General features: G+C 37.9%; 1 protein-coding gene across 1 annotated transcript; it reads right to left on the bottom strand.

Moving 5' to 3' along the window:
* Window positions 1-697: 697 nt before the first annotated feature.
* pycr1b (pyrroline-5-carboxylate reductase 1b) lies at window positions 698-16,045 on the bottom strand. The gene is made up of 9 exons (XM_062033273.1): window positions 15,872-16,045; window positions 15,471-15,559; window positions 12,248-12,318; window positions 7,293-7,472; window positions 3,953-4,060; window positions 3,564-3,677; window positions 3,212-3,304; window positions 1,868-2,031; window positions 698-1,648 (listed from the first exon to the last, which is right to left on the bottom strand). The coding sequence occupies exons 2-9, from the start codon at window positions 15,535-15,537 to the stop codon at window positions 1,486-1,488; spliced, it is 960 nt and encodes a 319-aa protein (XP_061889257.1). The 5' UTR covers window positions 15,538-15,559; window positions 15,872-16,045; the 3' UTR covers window positions 698-1,485.
* Window positions 16,046-22,836: the final 6,791 nt, after the last annotated feature.

The raw sequence follows: 22,836 nt of genomic DNA on the forward strand, positions 1-22,836 counted from the left end.
ATAAAGAATAGTGAACAACAGGCCCTGCGATGAGGTGGCGACTTGTCCAGGGTGTACCCCGCCTTCCGCCCGATTGTAGCTGAGATAGGCTCCAGCGCTCCCGCGACCCCGAAGGGAATAAGCGGTAGAAAATGGATGGATGGAACAACAGGCTGAATAAGTGTACGTTATATGAGGCATAAATAACCAACTGAGAACGTGCCTGGTATGTTAACGTAACATATTATGGTAAGAGTCATTCAAATAACTATAACATATAGAACATGCTATACGTTTACCAAACAATCTGTCACTCCTAATCGCTAAATCCCATTAAATATTATACGTCTAGTCTCTTACGTGAATGAGCTAAATAATATTATTTGATATTTCACGGTAATGTGTTAATAATTTCACACATAAGTCCCTCCTGAGTATTAAGTCGCACCCCCGGCCAAACTATGAAAAAAACTGCGACTTATAGTCCGAAAAATACGGTAGATACCAGACGAGGCAGTGAATATTTCTCTTTCTTGCTATCTTAATGAGCAACTTGTATAAGATTTTTTTAAATGTAATAAAGTGTATTAACATTAATGACAGCAGGTGAATTTCAAGTTTAAAAAGGTGGCATGAACCTCACTGCATGCAGGTTTGAGTGTACACCTATTTTTTAGTAGGAAATCCCCACAACTCTTAATACCAAACCCCAGATGAGTCACAAAGAACAGGCTTTTATTAAAGTTGATCAGAATCAATGAGAAGCTAATATTTCCTGAGAAATGCTTCATCCTGGCAGACAAGCAAGCCTGCAAATAACCTTGCAGAATAAGAGCATCAGAAACACACCACCCTTTAATCAGTGTTTGTTTCAGGAAATACATTGTTCAATTAAAAGACAATCTTCTCGATTACAACCTTCAGATCAATAAATTGAAAAAGTAGCAAAATGCAAGAGTAGGATAAAGATCTCCGTAAAACTTGTAGATGTTACTGTCAGATGTGTTGAAATGTGACAAAAACATACAACATATTTTTCACGTGCAATAAACAAAACAAGCCAAAGTTTTTGCTTCAGCATATTGAATTTTTTCGTTTTCAAGGTTTAAACACCATAGTGGCTATTTGAAATACAAAATAAGGACGGATTATCATTTGTAGTATTATAATTGCTAGTGCCAATCGACTACAACTTAGCGTAAAAGGCATAAATGTTGTTTTTACAATTGAAACTTTGTTTCTTTGTTCACTTAATTCAAATAGAATACCAATAAAGAGTAAAATACATGTTGCTAAAATTCTTTGGTGTCCTTCGAAGTGACAAAACATGAAACGCAGCACAGATCACTCGTGTGTGTGTGTGTGTGTGTGTATAAACACAATAGACACCTGAAAAAGCGACGGCACCTCCGATGTCACACAGGACCCAAGCAGGAATCAATTGATGTCCGTTTCAGACGTGTCCATCTGTGTGGTGGTGTTCAAGTGAAACGTGTTCATGTACGCTCAGTTCTTCTTCTTTACGCCCGAGTTTCGATTGTTGAACAGGCTGAGTCCTGATCGGCCGTTTCCATTGGTGACGCCGGGCTGCTGCAGCACTTTGTCCAATGTGGTCTTCTTAATGGCTGCAGGGGAAATGCGCTCCTGGTCGGCCAGAAACTGCAGCTCCCTGCAAGAGGAAGATGATGAAGATATTTCAGTGAAGTCTTATTCATACCACAATCATTGTTGGACTGTAAACTTACATCTCACACACTCACAAAAGGCGTCATTGAACCCACAACTTGTGTTTATATTCGTGTAAACTATGCATAATTCAAAGTAAAACATGCCGAGTGTCTGGCAAGTAAAATAATTGCTCTGGTTTGCATTTCCAGGACCATCTTACTTTGTCCTGATACACGAGGCCTCCACTGCATTGATGAGGAGGCTGCGGAAACCCCCACTCTCCATGACATGAAGCGCATGGATGGTAGCGCCACCTGGTGAGCAAACATTGTCCTTCAGCTGGCCAGGATGCTGCTCAGAGTCCAGCAGCATTTTGGCTGCTCCCTGCACATAAAAGAAGAAGAGAAAGTAAAGTACAGTACAGGCACATCTGCAAGTGTTCGAAAAAAGGAAATGCAAGTTATTTCTAATGCTACAAATCAGAAAGTTGAATGTAAATGAACATTTTGGCGAGTCAGAAAAAACAACGATGTCAAAGCAATATAAGGATACTAGAAAATATGTGCGTGTATTCTTAATGTAACACACACACCTTATTTCAATGAGTTTTCTTTATTTTTACATATATTTACATTGTAGATTGTCACTGAAGGCATCAAAACTATGACACCTGTGAAGTGAAAGCCATTTCAAGTGACTACCTCTTGAAGCTCATCACAAAATAAATAAATAAATAAAATATATATACACTACCGCTCAAAAGTTTGGGGTCACATTGAAATGTGCTTATTTTTGAAGGAAAAGCACTGTACTTTTCAATGAAGATAACTTTAAACTAGTCTTAACTTTAAAGAAGTACACTCTATACATTGCTAATGTGGTAAATGACTATTCTAGCTGCAAATGTCTGGTTTTTGGTGCAATATCTACATAGGTGTATAGAGGCCCATTTCCAGCAACTATCACTCCAGTGTTGTAATGGTACAATGTGTTTGCTCATTGGCTCAGAAGGCTAATTGATGATTAGAAAACCCTTGTGCAATCATGTTCACACATCTGAAAACAGTTTAGCTCGTTACAGAAGCTACAAAAATGACCTTCCTTTGAGCAGATTGAGTTTCTGGAGCATCACATTTGTGGGGTCAATTAAACGCTCAAAATGGCCAGAATAAGAGAACTTTCATCTGAAACTCGACAGTCTATCCTTGTTCTTAGAAATGAAGGCTATTCCACAAAATTGTTTGGGTGACCCCAAACTTTTGAACGGTAGTGTGGGCTGGGCGATATGACCTTTTTTAATATCTCGATATTTTTAGGCCGTGTCACGATACACGATATATATCTCGATATTTTGCCTTAGCCTTGAAATAACACTTGATGCATATAATCACAGCAGTATGATGATTCTGTGTCTACATCACACACACACGCACAATAAAATAATTATTTACATGTATAATTGAATAACAAGGTGGCCAGATATTCCCGCCTCTGATTCTGTATGTACAATTGACCGCTAGTGGATGACAGAATGAAAAACACAAAATGAATGAAGACAACTGACCAAGAGGGCCTGAGCTCCGAGTCGGACAGCGAGTCTCCTTGGCAGACCCATCTTCACTCCTCCATCTGCTAGTGCATCCAGTGCTGTGAACGCCTGTGTCAACCCCGCACACATAATATTATAGTACATATCTTACTTGTATCTATTCATACTATTATTTGTTCAGTGCAGTCAAACAGCATGTAGTGTGCACTGCCAAGTATTAAATGAAATGTGTGACAAAGTTGGAGTGAAATAGTCTCAAAAGGTAGCCGATTGTTTGTATTATTTTCTTTTTATTTGTGTTTTCTATGTTCTTTTGTGTATTCTGTATACAGTGCGAGTGACAGACATAAGCAGTTAAGTTGCTTACATATGCGGGTCCACTGCCGCTTAGCCCGGTGACGGCGTCGATGAGGTCCTCCTCCACCTCAGTGCAGTATCCTACACTGGCCATCAACTGCTCCAGCAACTTACCATCCTCCACCTGACAGTAACAACATCATCAGAAATTATATACACACGCACGCACGCACGCACGCACGCACGCACGCACGCACGCACGCACGCACGCACGCACGCACGCACGCACGCGCATACAATTCTCAGTTTCTGTGGCAGGATGACGAAACTTAAAACGAAAAAAAAGTTTTGTCTACCATGTGGACAGGGTCCAAATGTATCCAATAAGAAAAATGCATCAGCGTAGATTGAAGAAGACTGAAGTAAACAATAAAACAGTCACAATCCTTGTGTAGTTACCTCTGCATGAGTACCAGTTGCGTAGACTGTTGCTCCCTCTCTCACCACCACTGGAGTGTTGGTCATACACCTCATGACTTTAGGAGCCGGGCGGTACTGAAGCAGTTTCTGAGAATTGACATATAGACCCATCAATCACATTCAAACCAAAGAAAATGACATTCATTAGGGATGCAACAGTACACGGTAAAATAACTGCCTAGCACAATACACCCTCATGTACCACGGATTTCCACTTTTGGAATTAATTTGGCAGTGTGTGTGCCTGTCCAGGGTAGCAAAAAGCCCTCCGCGTAGCAAATACCTGGGCATACTAAGGCACGGGGGCCGCATGGGGCCCGTTAAGCTTTTCAATCTGGCCCACCGGACATTACCAAAATAATTTTTTTAGATCTTTAAGATGGAAACTGTAGCTGCCATTAGGTCACGTTCATTTGTGCATCTGGTTTGTGGGAGGAATGTCTCATCGACTCAAAAGCGATCCACATATGCAAATTCAATGCAAATTCAATACAAAATCAAGCATATTTATATTCAAATCTTAAAAATATATTTACAAATACAGGTTTATTTATACAAATTCTTGATTTATTTGTATGTCACATTTTTATATTTATACATTTTATTCGTATATATTTTCAAATCTTAAAAATATATTTACAAATTTGTGTTTATACAATTTATTTATTTATTTTTATATCACATTTGTATTTGTATATTTATTAATATATGCATATGTATTAATATCATATTGAATTTCCCCAGGGATCAATAAAGTACTTTCTATTCTATTCTATACATAAGTTGATGTGAGACAATTCTACTTCCATAATTATTTGCGCACTATTGACAAGTGAAAAAAGACTTTGATCACTGAAAAATGCGCTACCAAAACCGGATGTAAACAAAGCGCACGGCATTGTCTAAAGCGTTTGTGCAATGTGGACGTAATTTTTTTATATATATTGCATTTATAACCGCGCGGTTAGCCATCTACATAATGTGCAAATATTAAGAGAACAGTGGCAGCTTTTAAAAAGAGAAAGTCCAACTCAAGCAACAGCACGAAGAAAGTGTGACGTCATGCTCGCATCAGCCTCTTTAGTGAGGGACAGAAGTCGAGTCTCTATATACGAGTGCATTATATAATAACACCAGAAGAAGATGCTAGATTTGTTTGCTCGTTTAAAACTTTTTTTTTTTTTAATAATCCAAAGTCTGTAAACACTTGAAAAAATCTTTTAAGTACCTGGTACAATAAGCAGCAACAATTGAAAATATGGCAAAACGATATAAAAAAATATATGTTAATACTAATTATTAAAAACAGATTTGTTTTAAATATATGTATACATTTTGAGCCTTTTTAAAGAAAACCATACTATAGCAAATTACTCAATGACGTCATTGTGACTACACCCACAGCGTCACAGGTATCTTGGCAGTGTAGGGGAAACCCTGAGTTTGCATTGATAAAAGCAAGCTATAAAACTAAACAACATGTAACTTCAAATTCAATAATGCTATATGAAGCATAAGCGATAAACCGTTGAATATTAGGAGTATGTGGGTTCGACTCAGACCTTGTTTACTTCCTTGACGACCTTCTTAAAATTTTGTAATCAGTCAGAAATTTCAAGCAGCTAAAATGCGCCAAAAATGGGGAAGTGTGGAGAGAGTGTTTTGCATATCTCATTACACACTGTAGTAAATTTGTGTTTAATTTTAAATGATAGTGTTTGAACGTGTTTTATAATGTCCACAAAGTTCAATGGGCAGGAGGTGTGTTATGCGCAACCGTGTATTGACCTTATTTATCGGTTATAGTAAATTTACACCATGAGTTGGGTCATATGAATTAATACTGTGCTGATATCCCTCGCAAGTGAAACTCAAGGTCATTGGCCGTTGATTCTATCTTCGCCCACTAGAGGGTGGCAAGATCTCTCAAATTCAAATCACAGAGGGCTAAATTTAGGCAAATAACATGCCACAAGTCAATCTTCTTCTTAAACGTGTTATATTTCCTGGGCTGAATTTAAAGTGGATCTGCACATTTTAAGGAATTTTGCCTATCGTTCACAATCAATATGAAAGACATGACAGATGGATTTCTAAAAAAAATGCATTCTAAATAATAAATAAAAGGTAAATAAAAGTTTGCTTACAGCGGAGCCAATGGAAGCTTCATTATTCCGTCCATAAACGCCGATAAATAACCATTGAAAAAGAGCCAACAATACTTAATTTACATTTCATGACTTGAATATTAACCAAGTATCAGTGATATTGTTATTGTAAGCGCTAATGCAGACAAACTATAGCGGCGCAGTGATTCACCTCGGTCGCCGTGATCACTTCAGTGTCCCCCTATGTTTACATCGTCAAGTGGTCTGCTGTTTCCTTGCTTCCTGTACATTTATTGTAGATCATAAATCATGCATCTCACCTGGACAGTAAATGGCTGAGGAGATAATCTGACACTTTGTCGGGACACTTTGACCGCCATACAGGACCCGGAACTGGCGAGGACACCCCCACACCCATTTCTTTGCGAGGATTATGAGACATTTTTCATCAAAATATATGAACATCCCAGCAGACTGCATCCTAATGACAGCAGACCCTATACAGTAAGTGATGTTTTACTATATTTGTTGGCTCTCATGAAGTGAGCAGAAATCAATGATGACGAAAAAAGCGAACATTGTCATGCGTTTTTTAAGCACCGTATGCTTAAAATGAGCAAAATACATAAATATTAAATGTTATTATAAATGTGCCCATTACTACATTACATATACACTTCCATCATGTATATAAAAACCCTAATGGAGGTGTTGGCATGTTTTTTTAGGGGTGCTATAGGCAGAATTGAAAGGCTCCAATAGGCTTCATTGTACGTGGACTTTTGATCTAATTTAATTAATATTTAGAATGCATTAAAAAAAATCCATCTGTCATGTCAAAAAAAGTGCAGTTCCCCTTTAAGACTCGGGCGGGCCACAGTTTGGACATCCTGCACTACTGTATAGAAGTAGTAACATTTGAAATGTTGACTTTAGAAAAGTCTTGGTAGTATTCAGTACACCAGTGATACAATGTTTACCCCAAAATGCAGTTTTTGCTGGCAAGCAAAACAAACAGACATTTTTGAACAGACAAGGAAGTTCTCCTCAAACCACACACCAAAAAAATCGAAAACAAACCAAAACTGTGGTGCAAAAACCAACGTATGGACTGTACCACGGGTCACTTGTATCGTTACACGTCTAGCATTCAAGTAAGACAAGTAAATGTACAATGACACAGCAATGGAAATTGTTAGAGTAATAATCACCTTTTCAATGGAGCTGATGGTGACCCCTGCAGCACAAGACACTATGAGATGGCGGTCTTCGATGTCTGGGCCAATCTCATCCAGAACGAAAGGGATAATGTGAGGCTTCACAGCCAGAAAGAGCACATCACTCTTGTTGACTGTCTCTTTGTTACTGGTTGTCAGGCTCACTCCCATTTTCTACAAACAATGGAATTGCAACACTTATCAATTGTATTATTATTACAGCATTAGTAGAAGAGTCACATGCCTGTAATTTCTTAAAGGGGTCATATAATGTTTTTTTCTTCCTACATTTAAAACACTTCTTACAATTTTGCATAGATGATGTTTCACAGACTATCTTCGAGCCACATTCCGACCGTATCTTCATGAAGCGCAGTTTCGTGGGCGGTCTTATTTTTGTGCCTCCACTACGACTGTCTTCTCCGGTGAGAGCCATGTTGTAGTTTTTAGCGCTTCCATATGGTACGAGTAAACTGAAAAACTTATTGATGAAAACCCTTAATCCATCCATTTTTTCCACCGCTTGTGGAAATGTCGCGGGGGACAAGTCGCCACCTCATAAACCGTCGCTCAGAAAACATATTTGAAGTCAGTGTGTGAATGTTGTCTGTGTTGGCCCTGCCATGAGATGGCGACTTGTCCAGGGTGTACCCCGCCTTCCGCCCGAATGCAGCTGAAATAGGCTCCAGCACCCCCTGCGACCTCGAAAGGGACAATCGGTAGAAAATGGATGGATGGATTAATTGTTAATTTAACTTTTCTTAGAAGCAGAACATTATAGACTAATATAAACATGTCCACTGCAAAGGACATTGCTTGTCCGAAAGTATAAGATAGAAGACACTAACGTGTACATTATTTTACACTGGATGTTTACATTGTCACTTTAAAGACACTCAAATGTAAGTTGTTGTTTTGTATTTGCTTGAAACAGTAGATGTTCCTGCACAATTCTTTGCACTTAAACATACATGTTTGTACTATGATTAAAACATTTGAACATTATGTTTGTGTTCAATTACAGTAACAGTGTTTATCCTAAACATTTCTGCCACTTCACTTTACACATTCCGGCATTTTTTCCCTTTTTTTTTGGGACATACAGTGAGTACGGAAAGTATTCAGACCCTTTTACATTTTTCACTCTTTCATTTTATTTCTCATTAATGTACACTATATCAACAAAGTATTGCGCAAAGGGTCTGAATACCTATGTACATTTGATTTGACTTTAATTTTCAATACATTAGCAAAAAAATCTTTTTTTTTTCTTCTTTTTTTTTGGTCAAAATGGGGTGCTGAGTATACATTAATGAGAAATAAAATTAACTTTTTTGATTTTAGCAGATGGCTGCAATAAAACAAGGAGTGAAACATTTAAAAAAGGTCTGAATAATTTCCATACTCACTATATACCACAATAACATCATACCGTGGCCTTAATATTGTGATATCGTACCGTGAGATTTTGATACCGTTACATCCCAACTAATTTGTATTAGAAATGGCAGCAGCGGAGGATGCATGTGCATGTACGAGCCAGTCTGTCCCACAACAAGAAGATAGAGAAAAAGAAAGAACTTACTGACTACAATGGCGAACTCACGCAAAGCTTAAAGGCCTACTGAAACCCACTACTACCGACCACGCAGTCTGATAGTTTATATATCAATGATGAAATCTTAACATTATAACACATGCCAATACGGCCGGGTTAACTTATAAAGTGACATTTTAAATTTGCCGCTAAACTTCCGGTTCGAAACGCCTCTGAGGATGCCGTATGCGCGTGACGTAACCCGGGGAACACGGATATGCCTTCCACATTGAAGCCAATACGAAAAAGCTCTGTTTTCATTTCATAATTCCACAGTATTCTGGACATCTGTGTTCGTGAATCTGTTGCAATCATGTTCATTGCATTATGGAGAAGGAAGCTGAGCAAGCAAAGAAGAAAGTTGTCGGTGCGAAATGGACGTATTTTTCGAACGTAGTCAGCAACAACAGTACACAGCCGGCGCTTCTTTGTTTACATTCCCGGAAGATGCAGTCAAGATGGAAGAACTCGGATAACAGAGACTCTAACCAGGAGGACTTTTGACTTCGATACACAGACGCCTGTAGAGAACTGGGACAACACAGACTCTTACCAGGATTACTTTGATTTGGATGACAAAGACGCAGACGTGCTACTGTGAGTATGCAGCTTTGGCTTCTAAACATTTGATCGCTTGACCGTATGTGCGCAACTTTTTTTTGCGTATGTACGTAACTTCTTAAAAATATATAAGCTTTATGAACTTTGGGTTAGGTGAACGGTCTTTTGGGCTGAGTGATTGTGTGTGTTGATCAGGTGTTTGAATTGTATTGGCGTGTTCTATGGAGCTAGGAGCTAGCATAGGAGCTAGGAGCTAGCATAACAAACACGCAGGTGTTTTTATGCAGGATTAATTTGTGGCATATTAAATATAAGCCTGGTTGTGTTGTGGCTAATAGAGTAAATATATTTCTTGTGTTTATTTACTGTTGTAGTCATTCCCAGCTGAATATCAGGTACCGTGAGTATGCAGCCTTGGCTGCTAAACATTTGATAGCTTGACCGTATGTGCGCGTCACGTACGTAACTTTTTAAAAATATATAAGCTTTATGAACCTTGGGTTAGGTGAACGGTCTTTTGGGCTGAGTGATTGTGTGTGTTGATCAGGTGTTTGAATTGTATTGGCGTGTTCTATGGAGCTAGGAGCTAGCAGAGGAGCTAGGAGCTAGCATAACAAACACGTAGGTGTTTTTATGCAGGATTAATTTGTGGCATATTAAATATAAGCCTGGTTGTGTTGTGGCTAATAGAGTATATATATGTCTTGTGTTTATTTACTGTTGTAGTCATTCCCAGCTGAATATCAGGTCACCCCCGGCTCTCACAGCATCTTCCCTATCTGAATAGCTTCAACTCCCCACTAGTCCTTCACTTGCACTTTACTCATCCACAAATCTTTCATCCTCGCTCAAATTAATGGGGAAATTGTCGCTTTCTCGGTCCGAATCTCTCTCACTTCATGCGGCCATCATTGTAAACAATAGGGAACTTTGCGTATATGTTCAACTGACTACGTCACGCTACTTCCGGTAGGGTCAAGCCTTTTTTTATCAGATACCAAAAGTTGCAATCTTTATCGTCGTTGTTCTATACTAAATCCTTTCAGCAAAAATATGGCAATATCGCAAAATGATCAAGTATGACACATAGAATAGATCTGCTATCCCCGTTTAAATAAAAAAAATTCATTTCAGTAGGCCTTTAAATCATGTCTTACTTTCACAGGAATGTGACTCTGCACATACACAGCTACACCTCCACCATATCTTGTTCTATCATTCCTAAAAATTGTGTATCCGTCTACAGCTAATTCAACATCCTCAAAAGAGGAGTCAAGATGGGTTTCAGATATTGCCATAATGTGTATATCATTAGACTTCATTATCATACATAAATCAGGGATTTTTTTTCTTAAGCTACAGATATTCAAGTGAGCTATTAGTAGGCCTTTGCCGGGTAGTTTAAGGTTGTATGCAGATGAGGGAAATGAATGAGAGCAGCATGTGCATGCATGGTTTAAAAGGCGGTGTCTGTTGCCAAGCGACGTGTGACGTCAGCAAGGATTTCATCTGAACTGTATTTGTTAGCTTCAGCAGCGGCAGATTGTCGGCTCTGACGGCTGTTCTGTTGATTCTTTTCATTGGCTTGTGTTGCCTCTGGTTAATAAAGGGGAGCTGCCAGCCGCCTGAGCGGGCACGTCGGCTGTGCGACAAAGCAAAAGTGGCGGGGGTAGTGACTCCATACGGGCTCTAGACCCTTCCTAAGCTGTGGTGTCTGCCGGGCACGCCGCACCAGCCGTAACAAAGGTACATCATTAGATATCGGTATGACGGTATTTTCTCAAGTATATACAGTACAGGCCAAAAGTTTGGACACACCTTCTCATTCAGTGCGTTTTTCTTAAATTTCATAACTATTTACATTGTAAATTGTCACTGAAGGTATCAAAACTATGACAGAACACATGTGGAGTTATGTACTTAACAAAAAAAGGTGAAATAACGGAATATGTGTTTTATACTCTAGTTTCTTCAAAGTAGCCACCCCTTTGCTCTGATTATTGCATTGCACACTCTTGGCATTCTCTCGATGAGCTTCAAGCACACCTGTGAAGTGAAAACCATTTCAGGTGACTAGCGCTTGAAGCTCATCAAGAGAATGATAATTGCCAAAAAGGAGAGGATTTGAAGGGGTGCCTTGAGGAACACCTCAAGTACAGTACAGTACAGGCCAAAGGTTTGGACACACCTTCTCATTCAATGCGTTTTCTCTATTTTCATGACTATTTACATTGTAGATTGTCACTAAAGGCATCAAAACCATGACACCTGTGAAGTAAAAACCATTTCTGGTGACTACCTCTTGAAGCTCATCAAGAGAATGCCAAGAGAGTGAGTGCAAAGCAGTAATCAGTGCAAAGGGTGGCTATTTTGAAGAAACTAGAATATAAAACATGTTTTCAGTTATTTCCCTTTTTTTGTTAAGTACATAACTCCACATGTGTTCATTCATAGTTTTGATGCCTTCAGTGACAATCTACAATGTAAATAGTCATGAAAATAAAGAAAACCCATTGAATGAGAAGGTGTGTCCAAAGTTTTGGCCTGTACTGTATCTCTTTCTAGAATGTATTGGTCCGCCCAGCCCTATAGCAGGGCAAACTTGTTTGGAGGAAGTATGAAGGAAAACAAATGTATTATAAATATCTCCATCCTGCCTCAATGGTTTGATTTCACATTTTTGGGGCTTATGCAGATCCCAAATACACAAAAACAGGTACCAATAGGTAATAACAGTTGGTTTTGCAAGATAGGACCCCTTTAAGACTACAAAATGAAAGACCCGTCTCACCCTCAGGCCGGTCACAGTAGGCAAGTCAGTGTCTGGGGAGCTCGCTGTGATCCTGTGTGTAGCGATCACACCTGAGGACATTAAATGAACAGGTAGTTAGTAGGTACAAAATGCTATTAAATGACCATATGTAGTGTACTTCGGGATGCATCGATTACCGGTTTTACTATTAACCATGATTAAAAAACTCAACGCATTTTTAGTCTTCTTCACTCGCTATAAACGGACATTATGCTGGTATGTTATTTTTGGCGCAACCCGCACACAAAGTCATACTAGCGGTGCACACGCTTATACACCTATTGAGGTGGTATGCTATTTTAGCTTAGAAATGACTGCGAGACAAAGCAGCAAACCGTTCTCAAGCATCAGATTATAAGGCGCATTAGGGGTCATATCATATTACATGTAAAACACTTCCTTGTGGTCTACATCAGTGGTCCCCAACGACCGGGCCGCAGCCCGGGACCGGTCCGTGGATCGATTGGTACTGGGCCGCACAAGAAATGTTTAAATTTTTAAAAAACAAACAATTTTTTAAATTTTTTTTTATTAAATCAACATAAAAAACACAAGATACACTTACAATTAGTGCACCAACCCAAAAAACCTCCCTCCCCCATTTACACTCATTCGCACAAAAGGGTTGTTTCTTTCTGTTAATATTTCTGGTTCCTACATTATATATCAATATAGATCAATACAGTCTCAGGGAAACAGTCCGTAAGCACACATGATTGTATTTCTTTATGACCAAAAAAAAATAAAATAAATAATAATAATAAAAAAAACGGACTCATGCAGATCCCAAATACAGATCAGCAGGTACCAGAAGATAAGAAAAGTTGCTTTTGCATAATATTACAAAACAAAACACCAGATATGTCTTACCATATGGTAAATGGTAAATGGGTTATACTTTTATAGCGCTTTTCTACCTTCATGGTACTCAAAGCGCTTTGACACTATTTCCACATTCACACACACGTTCACACACTGATGGCGGGAGCTGCCATGCAAGGCCCTAACCACCACCCATCAGGAGCAAGAGTGAAGTGTCTTGCTCAAGGACAACGGACGTGACAAGGTTGGTAGAAGGTGGGGATCGAACCGAGAACCCTCAGGTTGCTGGCACGGCCACTCTCCCAACCGCGCTACGCCGTCCCTATACATCCATCCATCCATTTACTACCGCTTGTCCCTTTCGGGGTTGCTGGAGCCTATCTCAGCTGCATTCAGGCGGAAGGCGGGGTACACCCTGGACAAGTCGCCACCTCATCGCAGGGCCAACACAGAGATAGACAACATTCACACACTAGGGCTAATTTAGTGTTGGTGCATGTTTTTGGAGGTGGGAGGAAGCCGGAGTACCCGGAGGGAACCCACGCAGTCACGAGGAGAACATGCAAACTCCACACAGAAAGATCCCGAGCCCGGGATTGAACTCTGTACCTTCGTATTGTGAGGCAGACGCCATAATACTTCTATGTTGAAGCACAGTACAATCCATCAAGCTTACCCACATTGTACTAAAACATTTTGATACATTTTTGAGCGCCGTGTGTAATGTTTTATATTTTCAGACGGAACATAAAATTGTTGTGTCGTTTAATTGCGTCATATTGCAGTCTACACGTATTCCATATTCAATTGAATGCACTACAAAGACAAGATATTTGATGTTCAAACTCATAAACTTTATTTTTTTTTTGCAAATAATAATTAACTTAGAATTTCATGGCTGCAACACGTGCCAAAGTAGTTGGGAAAGGGCATGTTCACCACTGTGTTACATGGCCTTTCCTTTTAACAACACTCAGTAAACGTTTGGGAACTGAGGAGACCAATTTTTTAAGCTTTTCAGGTGGAATTCTTTCCCATTCTTGCTTGATGTACAGCTTAAGTTGTTCAACAGTCAGGGGGTCTCCCTTGTGGTATTTTAGGCTTCATAATGCGCCACACATTTTCAATGGGAGACATGTCTGGACTACAGGCAGGCCAGTCTAGTACCCGCACTCTTTTACTATGAAGCCACGTTGATGTAACACGTGGCTTGGCATTGTCTTGCTGAAATAAGCAGGGGCGTCCATGGTAACGTTGCTTGGATGGCAACATATGTTGCTCCAAAACCTGTATGTACCTTTCAGCATTAATGGTGCCTTCACAGATGTGTAAGTTACCCATGTCTTGGGCACTAATACACCCCCATACCATCACAGATGCTGGCTTTTCAACTTTGCACCTATAACATACCGGATGGTTCTTTTCCTCTTTGGTCCGGAGGACACGACGTCCGCAGTTTCCAAAAAGAATTTGAAATGTGGACTCGTCAGACCACAGAACACTTTTCCACTTTGTATCAGTCCATCTTAGATGAGCTCAGGTCCAGTGAAGCCGACGGCGTTTCTGGGTGTTGTTGATAAACGGTTTTCGCCTTGCATAGGAGTTTTAACTTGCACTTACAGATGTAGCGACCAACTGTAGTTACTGACAGTGGGTTTCTGAAGTGTTCCTGAGCCCATGTGGTGATATCCTTTACACACTGATGTCACTTGTTGATGCAGTACAGCCTGAGGGATCGAAGGTCACGGGCTTAGCTGCTTACGTGCAGTGATTTCTCCAGATTCTCTGAACCCTTTGATGATATTACGGACCGTAGATGTTGAAATCCCTAAATTCCTTGCAATAGCTGGTTGAGAAAGGTTTTTCTTAAACTGTTCAACAATTTGCTCACGCATTTGTTGACAAAGTGGTGACCCTCGCCCCATCCTTGTTTGTGAATGACTGAGCATTTCATGGAATCTACTTTTATACACAATCATGGCACCCACCTGTTCCCAATTTGCCTGTTCACCTGTGGGATGTTCCACATAAGTGTTTGATGAGCATTCCTCAACTTTATCCGTATTTATTGCCACCTTTCCCAACTTCTTTGTCACGTGTTGCTGGCATCAAATTCTAAAGTTAATGATTATTTACAACAACAAAAAAAATGTTTATCAGTTTGAACATCAAATATGTTGTCTTTGTAGCATATTCAACTGAATATGGGTTGAACATGATTTGCAAATCACTGTATTCCGGTTATATTTACATCTAACACAATTTCCCAACTCCTATGGAAACGGGGTTTGTATCATCGTGTACCACTGCTTCACCTCCACTTTGTCTGAAAATTTAGTGTTGCACACATATGAAGTTTGGAGGAAAAGTCAAAGTTTACCTGCTGCAGAGAATCCTTTCACCAATGCATGAGCCAGCTGACCTGCTCCAATGAAGCCGACGCTCATTTTGACAACGGGTGTGACGTATCTGCTCCCCAAAAACAGCAATAACAATCAATAGCATCACAAATACAAAATGTAATGTACATTATATTAGCTCTATTGTTTATTGTAAAGATATCAGTCGTATGAATGCCCAAGATGGCTTGCGAGGCAATGTTACCCCTATTGATATCATTAAGAATTATTCTTCGACATGCTTTATAGAACAATAATAATTGATTGAGTGACAATAACGTCAACATGTGCTGATGCAACTTCATGCTAGCTAGCTTAGCAAAGATTGACAGCGACATATTGACGAAAACACGACGAATACACATTCAACACCGACACTAACCTCTTCTCGGATGAAGGCACCGGCGCCCACGGGACTGACAGCTGGAGTCTAGCGAGGTGACACTTACTTTCCCGGTGTGGGAAAATGACGAAAGGCCACTTCTTGTGTCAACGTGGCTCGCCCCTGACATGAAGAACCACCGTGGCGATGCCAACCAAAGACAGCCAATCACCGTACAGAGATTTCGAGAGCAGCCAATCAGAAAGCAATGTAAAGGAATTGGGCGGGATTAATTATTACGTTGTGAACATACAACGAAAATACTTTAGGACGGTTAAAAATAAATAAAAAAATAGATGAAATAGATCAAACAAATGTTGAGTGAGTTACGTTAACACGCATGGCTTCCTTTTTGGTCCAGAAATATGATTACAAAAAAAACATTTAACTTGTTAGGATGTAGTGATGGTTACTTCCGGTGCCTCACGTTTACTGACCGGCAGGTGAGGTTCATGGTTCATTTAATGCAGGGGTCACCAACCTTTTTGAAACCAAGGGCTACTTCTTGGGTACTGATTAATGCGAAGGGCTACCAGTTAGATACACACTTAAATAAATTGCCAGAAGTAGCCAATTTGCTCAATTTACCTTTAACTCGGTTATTATTAATAATTAATTATATTTATCTTTGTGGAAACACTGATCATCTTAATGATTTCTCACAATAAATATATATAGAAACAGATAAATATCAATATGCAACACTTTATTTTTATATTTTCTCTAAGTGCACATTTTTCAAATTGAACATTTTCAAATGATCACTTCTAAGACAGTCTTGTGAAATCACAATATCCCATTTTAACTAGCTAGCCACTAACATTTTTTAACAAATCATGAATTACTTTGCACCATGTTTGTACAAATAATAGCTCATGTAAAATACAAAAGTAAACTCTCAAATTTTTAAATCATGTCACACTTTGAACTGGACACCAAATCTATTATCTGTTTCTTTGTCAGTTAGTGGGAAGCCTGGCATTGCATAGGGATGTGTGTTTAAAAATCCTGAAATCATTTTTAAGGTTGTATTTTTTCTCTAAAATTGTCTTTCTGAAAGTTATAAGAAGCAAAGTAAAAAAATAAATGAATTTATTTAAACACGTGAAGACCAAGTCTTTAAAATATTTTCTTGGATTTTCAAATTCTATTTGAGTTTTGTCTCTCTTAGAATTAAAAATGTTGCGCAAAGCGAGACCAGATTGCTAGTAAATAGATACAATTTTAAAAATAGAGGCAGCTCACTGGTAAGTGCTGCTATTTGAGCTATTTTTAGAACAGGCCAGCGGGCTACTCATCTGGTCCTTACGGGCTACCTGGTGCCCGCGGGCACCGCGTTGGTGACCCCTGATTTAATGAGACTTTTCTTTTTGCAACTTTACATTCCTGTGTTCTAATCAATGTGGTTGGTTGGTAGAAGTTCATTTTGAACATGTACACAGTCCCAATATGACACGTCACATATTTTCCGGAAGAAGCAAAGTTTATTAAATCCGACCTCTTTCCCACTTCATAGAAATGACTAATAAACATATACCGTTTTTTTTCCGGACTATAAGGCGCACTTAAAACCCTTTCATTTTCTCAAAAAAATCGACAGTGCGCTTTATAACCCGGTGTGCCTAATACTTTTGGATGTGCTAACCGACCTCCATGCAATTTTATTTGGTACCTGGTGTAATGATAAGTGTGACCAGTAGATGGCAGTCACACATAACAGATACGTGTAAACTGCAAGATGACGCCAGTAAACAACACCAAAACTTTTAAAAGTTCCAGTTGAGAATATAGAACATTACACACAGCGCTCAAAAATCTGTCAAAATGTTTTTAAGTACGACTTCGGTACGCTATGAAGCCGCACCGCTTGATGGATACTAGTATTATTATGGTGTGTGTATAAGGATGGCAAAATGGCACCTATTAGCAGACTACTTAGTGTTTTGTTTCACAATATTATGCAAAATCAACTTTTCTTACCTTCTGGTACCTGCTGATGTGTATTTGGGTTCTGCATAAGTCCTGAAAATTGGTGCGCATCCGCCATTGTAGTCTGTGGCAATGCCGTAGTCGATAAGCTTCTTCTTTTTCTCTATCTTCTTGTTATGGGACATTCATCCTCTGCTGTTGCCATTTCTAATATAAAGTAGTGTAAAGTTCTTAATTATATGTGTCAGTAAACTCGCCATGAAAGCGCTAAAACATACCGGTGTAGTGAGTTAACATTATTCACTTTAGTTATTAGTGTTCCGGTCGGACGGTTTTTCACGGGACACATTTCCGGCGTTGTTGTTGCAAACTAGGACGAGGAGATGCTGCCCTGTTATTGATTGAAGTAAAGTCTGAATGCCATTAAAACTGTTAGCGCCATCTTTTGACACTTTTTCCACTCCCGTCCTTGCACGCTACACCGCTACAACAAAGATGACGGGGAGAAGACGCTGTCGAAGGTGAGCCACGTAAATAAGACCGCCCTCAAAACGGCGCATCCAGAAGCTACTGTCAGAAAGCCACATGCAACATTTTGACCAAGGAAGTGTTTTACATTTACAAAAAAATCATAATTTTTATTTAATGAGCTTCAAGCACACTTGTGAAGTGAAAACCATTTCAGGTGACTACCTCTTGAAGCTCATGGAGAGAATGCCAAGAGAGTGCAAAGCAGTAATCAGAGCAAAGGGTGGCTATTTTGAAGAAACTAGAATTTAAAAACATGTTTTCAGTTATTTCACCTTTTTTTTTTGTTAAGTACATAACTCCACATGTGTTCATTCATAGTTTTGATGCCTTCAGGGACAATCTACAATGTAAATAGTCATGAAAATAAAGAAAACACATTGAATGAGAAGGTGTGTCCAAACTTTTGGACTGTACTGTGTCAGACCTTTTAAAAATGTAAACCCCCGCAAGGTCGGAGGTCAGCTGATCAGTTTCTTCTTGTCGTCCTAAAAACCTGTTTAAAATTCAGGATTCAGGATGCTTTATTATTATTAATTATATATATTATATAGATATTAAATCCAGAAGGGATTGTGCATTTTCTGCTGTGGCCCAAAAACTTTGGAACAATCTCCGTCTTTAATGAGTTTTGAACTGCATAGTTTTACTCTTTGGCTTTTAAACCAGTGGGATGTGTGATTTTAGTCTATTCTATTTTTTTGTTGTTGCTGTATTTATTCTTTTTATAGTTAAATGTTGTATATTATTGACTGTCCTTGTATGTATGTTTTCACTACTGTGCAGCACTTTGTGAAACTTTTGTTTTTTGAAATGTGTGATATAAATAAAGTGGATTGGATTGTTCCCTCACCTAGGACCTGTTAGTCCAGGGGGCATTGAAGACTATGTCTCCCAGCTGGCCTGGGAACACCTCGGGATGCCCCGGGAGGAGCTGGAAAAATGACTGGGGAGAGGGAAGTCTGGGCTTCTCTACTTAGGCTGCTGCACCCGTGACCCGACCTCGGATGAGTGGAAGAAAATGGATGGCATTTCGGTTTAGATTTAACATTTATATTCAGATTTAACATTTAGGTTTAGATTTAACATTTGAATTTAGATTTAACATTTGGGTTTAGATTTAACATTTGAATTTTGATTTAAAAATTTATATTCAGATTTAACATTTAAGTTTTTCAGATTTAACATTTCAATTCAGATTCAACATTTATATTCAGATTCAACATTTATATTCAGATTCAACATTGAGGTTTACATTTAACATTTGAATTTAGATTTAACATTTAGGTTTGGATTCAACAATTCAGATTTAACATTTGGGTTTAGATTTAACACTTATTCAGATTCAACATTTATATTCAGATTTAACATTAGGTTTAGATTTAGCACTTAAATTCAGATTCAACATTTATATTCAGATTTAACATTTAGTTTAGATTTAACACTTCAATTCAGATTCAACCTTTATATTCAGATTCAACATTGAGGTTTAGATTGAACACTTATTCAGATTTAACATTTATATTCAGATTTAACATTTAGGTTTAGACTTAACACTTAAATTCAGATTCAACATTTATATTCAGATTTAACATTTGAATTTAGATTTAACACTTAAATTCAGATTTAACATTTATATTCAGATTTAGCATTTAGGTTTAGAATTAACATTTGAATTTTGATTTAACATTTATATTCAGATTTAACAATTAGGTCTAGATTTAACACTTATTCAGATTTAACATTTATATTCAGATTTAACATTGAGGTTTAGATTTAACATTTGAATTTAGATTTAACAATTATATTCAGATTTAACATTTAGGTTTAGATTTAACACTTAATTCAGATTTAACACTTATATTCAGATTTAACATTTGGGTTTAGATTTAACACTTATTTAGATTAAACATTTGAATTAAGATTCAACACTTAAATTCAGATTTAACATATAGGTTTAGAATTAACACTTATTCAGATTTAACATTTGAATTTAGATTTAACATTTATATTCAGATTTAACATTTAGGTTTATATTCAACACTTATTCAGATTTTACATTTATATTTAACATTTAGGTTTAGATTTAACATTTGAATTTATATTTAACAATTATATTCAGATGTAACATTTAGGTTTAGATTAATTCAGATTTAACATTTATATTCAGATTTAACATTTGGGTTTAGATTTAACACTTATTTAGATTTAACATTTGAATTTAGATTTAACACTTAAATTCAGATTTAACATTTGTATTCAGATTTAGCATTTAGGTTTAGATTTAACATTTGAATTTTGATTTAACATTTATATTCAGATTTAACATTTAGGTTTAGATTGCACACTTATTTAGATTTTACATTTATATTTAACATTTAGCTTTAGATTTAACATTTGAATTTATATTTAACATTTAGGTTTAGATTTAACATTTAGGTTTAGATTTAACATGCATATTCAGATATAACATTTGGGTTTAGATTCAAACCTTAAATTGAGATTTAACATTTGAATTTAGATTCAACATTTATATTCAGATTTAACATTTAGGTTTAGATTGCACACTTATTTAGATTTTACATTTAGCTTTAGATTTAACATTTGAATTTACATTTAACATTTATATTCAGATTTAACATTTAGGTTTAGATTTAACATTTAGGTTTAGATTTAACATGCATATTCAGATATAACATTTAGGTTTAGATTCAAACCTTAAATTCAGATTTAACATTTGAATTTAGATTCAACATTTAAATTCATATTTAACATTTATATTCAGATTTAACATTTAGGTTTAGATTTAACATTTGAATTTAGATGTAACATTTAGGTTTAAATTTAACACTTGAATTCAGATTTAACAAGAGTCAACATTTAATGTAAACCTAAAAGTGATGAAAAGAGTTAAATGTGAGAAATGTATCTGCTACAAAAGTGTGCTTGAACTTTTAGATTGGCCACCCCACCCCATACCAACCTGAATATTTACAAGCAGGTGATATATTTCAGGCCCTCACCTGAATAGTGTTTGGGTGGGTTCAGAGGAGCGGAAGCATGATGTGTGTGTGTGACAAGAGTCAGAGTGAGAAAGAGAGAAAGAGAGAGGTGGGGAGAAAGGAGGTGGCAGAGGTAACCTAATCACTGACATTCTTCTGTCACACACGCTCAAACAGCTGTTAAATACAACAAATACCAACACAAAATAATTCCGCCCTTTGCTTTGGTGCCCGGTCTAGAGCGCCGCATATCCCGCATACCGATAGCACAGTATTTAGGATACCACAATATGTACTATTCCACATCATTAAGTACTCCACAGATGACAGTGGGCTTAATGCAGGGCTATCCAACTTGCAGCCTCATTACAGATTTGTTTTGTAAACATGCTACTGTTTTAGGTAGGGCTGTAACGGTACGTGTATTTGTATTGAACCGTTTCGGTACGGGGGTTCCGGTTCGGTTCGGAGGTGTACCGAACAAGTTTCCACACGGACATATTAAGTAGCGTAACGTACGTTGTGTAAACAATGCACACCGAGGCACAACACACGGCATGCTTTTGCACAGGCCTGGCCCTAACCAATCTGGCGCCCTAGGCAAGATTTTAGGTGGCGCCCCCCCACATCGGCAGTGAAGTGTATATACTCACAAGAAACCGAATAGCTTTGTCTTTGACCTTTTTTTTTACTTAAAGAAAGCAAATTAACATATTATATGAGAATGTTATGTTATGATTATCTTTAACCGAATCACAGCAGTGCTCAAATTAAAAAACAGCATTACCTCTCGTGTGATATTGCTTAGTTAACATTAATGATGTGCACTTTAACAACTAGGCTTACAACTATACCTAATATATAAAGGGGTGGAAAAGTGACTATTACCTGCAGGGCAAACATTAGCTAACCAGAAGGCAATAACAATGTAAACAAAAAACACCTGCTTAAAAGATCTAATACAAATGTCCCTGAGGAATGTAAGGTGGTAGTACTGTAATTACCTAACGTTGCATTATTATTTTCCATAACAATTTAGCCCCCTCCACAATATTAACCCGACGTTAAAACATAACTAGCTATTTATTGATTAGCAATTGCTGAATCATGTAACATTAGCTTAATGCTAAAAAGCCCGGTTACTATCACATTCTGTAACAGACAAATAATTTCATGTAGGCTAACGTTACCTACCTGCTACCTCTGTCTTTTTCTCGTTTCTCCTCCTCTTCTTTTGTCTTTTTTTCTTCCCTGGGCACCTGACAGTTTTGGCCGTTTTGACATCTTGTGTTGATTTTTTTGATGTGGTGACGTCCAAAAAGAGTCATGATACGGGAAGGGAGGGGGCGCACCGTGCAGGGGGAGGGGGGGGGGCGTAATGTTGTAACAAATAATATTTCTATTAAATAGGCTTTACTTTGCATTTTAATTAACGTGGGATTATTTTTTGTATTTAGAAATAATAGTACCAACTTTTTTTTTCTTCTCCAACATTTGTGGCACTGG

The sequence above is a fragment of the Entelurus aequoreus genome, linkage group LG22 (genome assembly GCF_033978785.1).
Source record: "Entelurus aequoreus isolate RoL-2023_Sb linkage group LG22, RoL_Eaeq_v1.1, whole genome shotgun sequence".
Lineage (NCBI taxonomy): Eukaryota > Metazoa > Chordata > Actinopteri > Syngnathiformes > Syngnathidae > Entelurus > Entelurus aequoreus.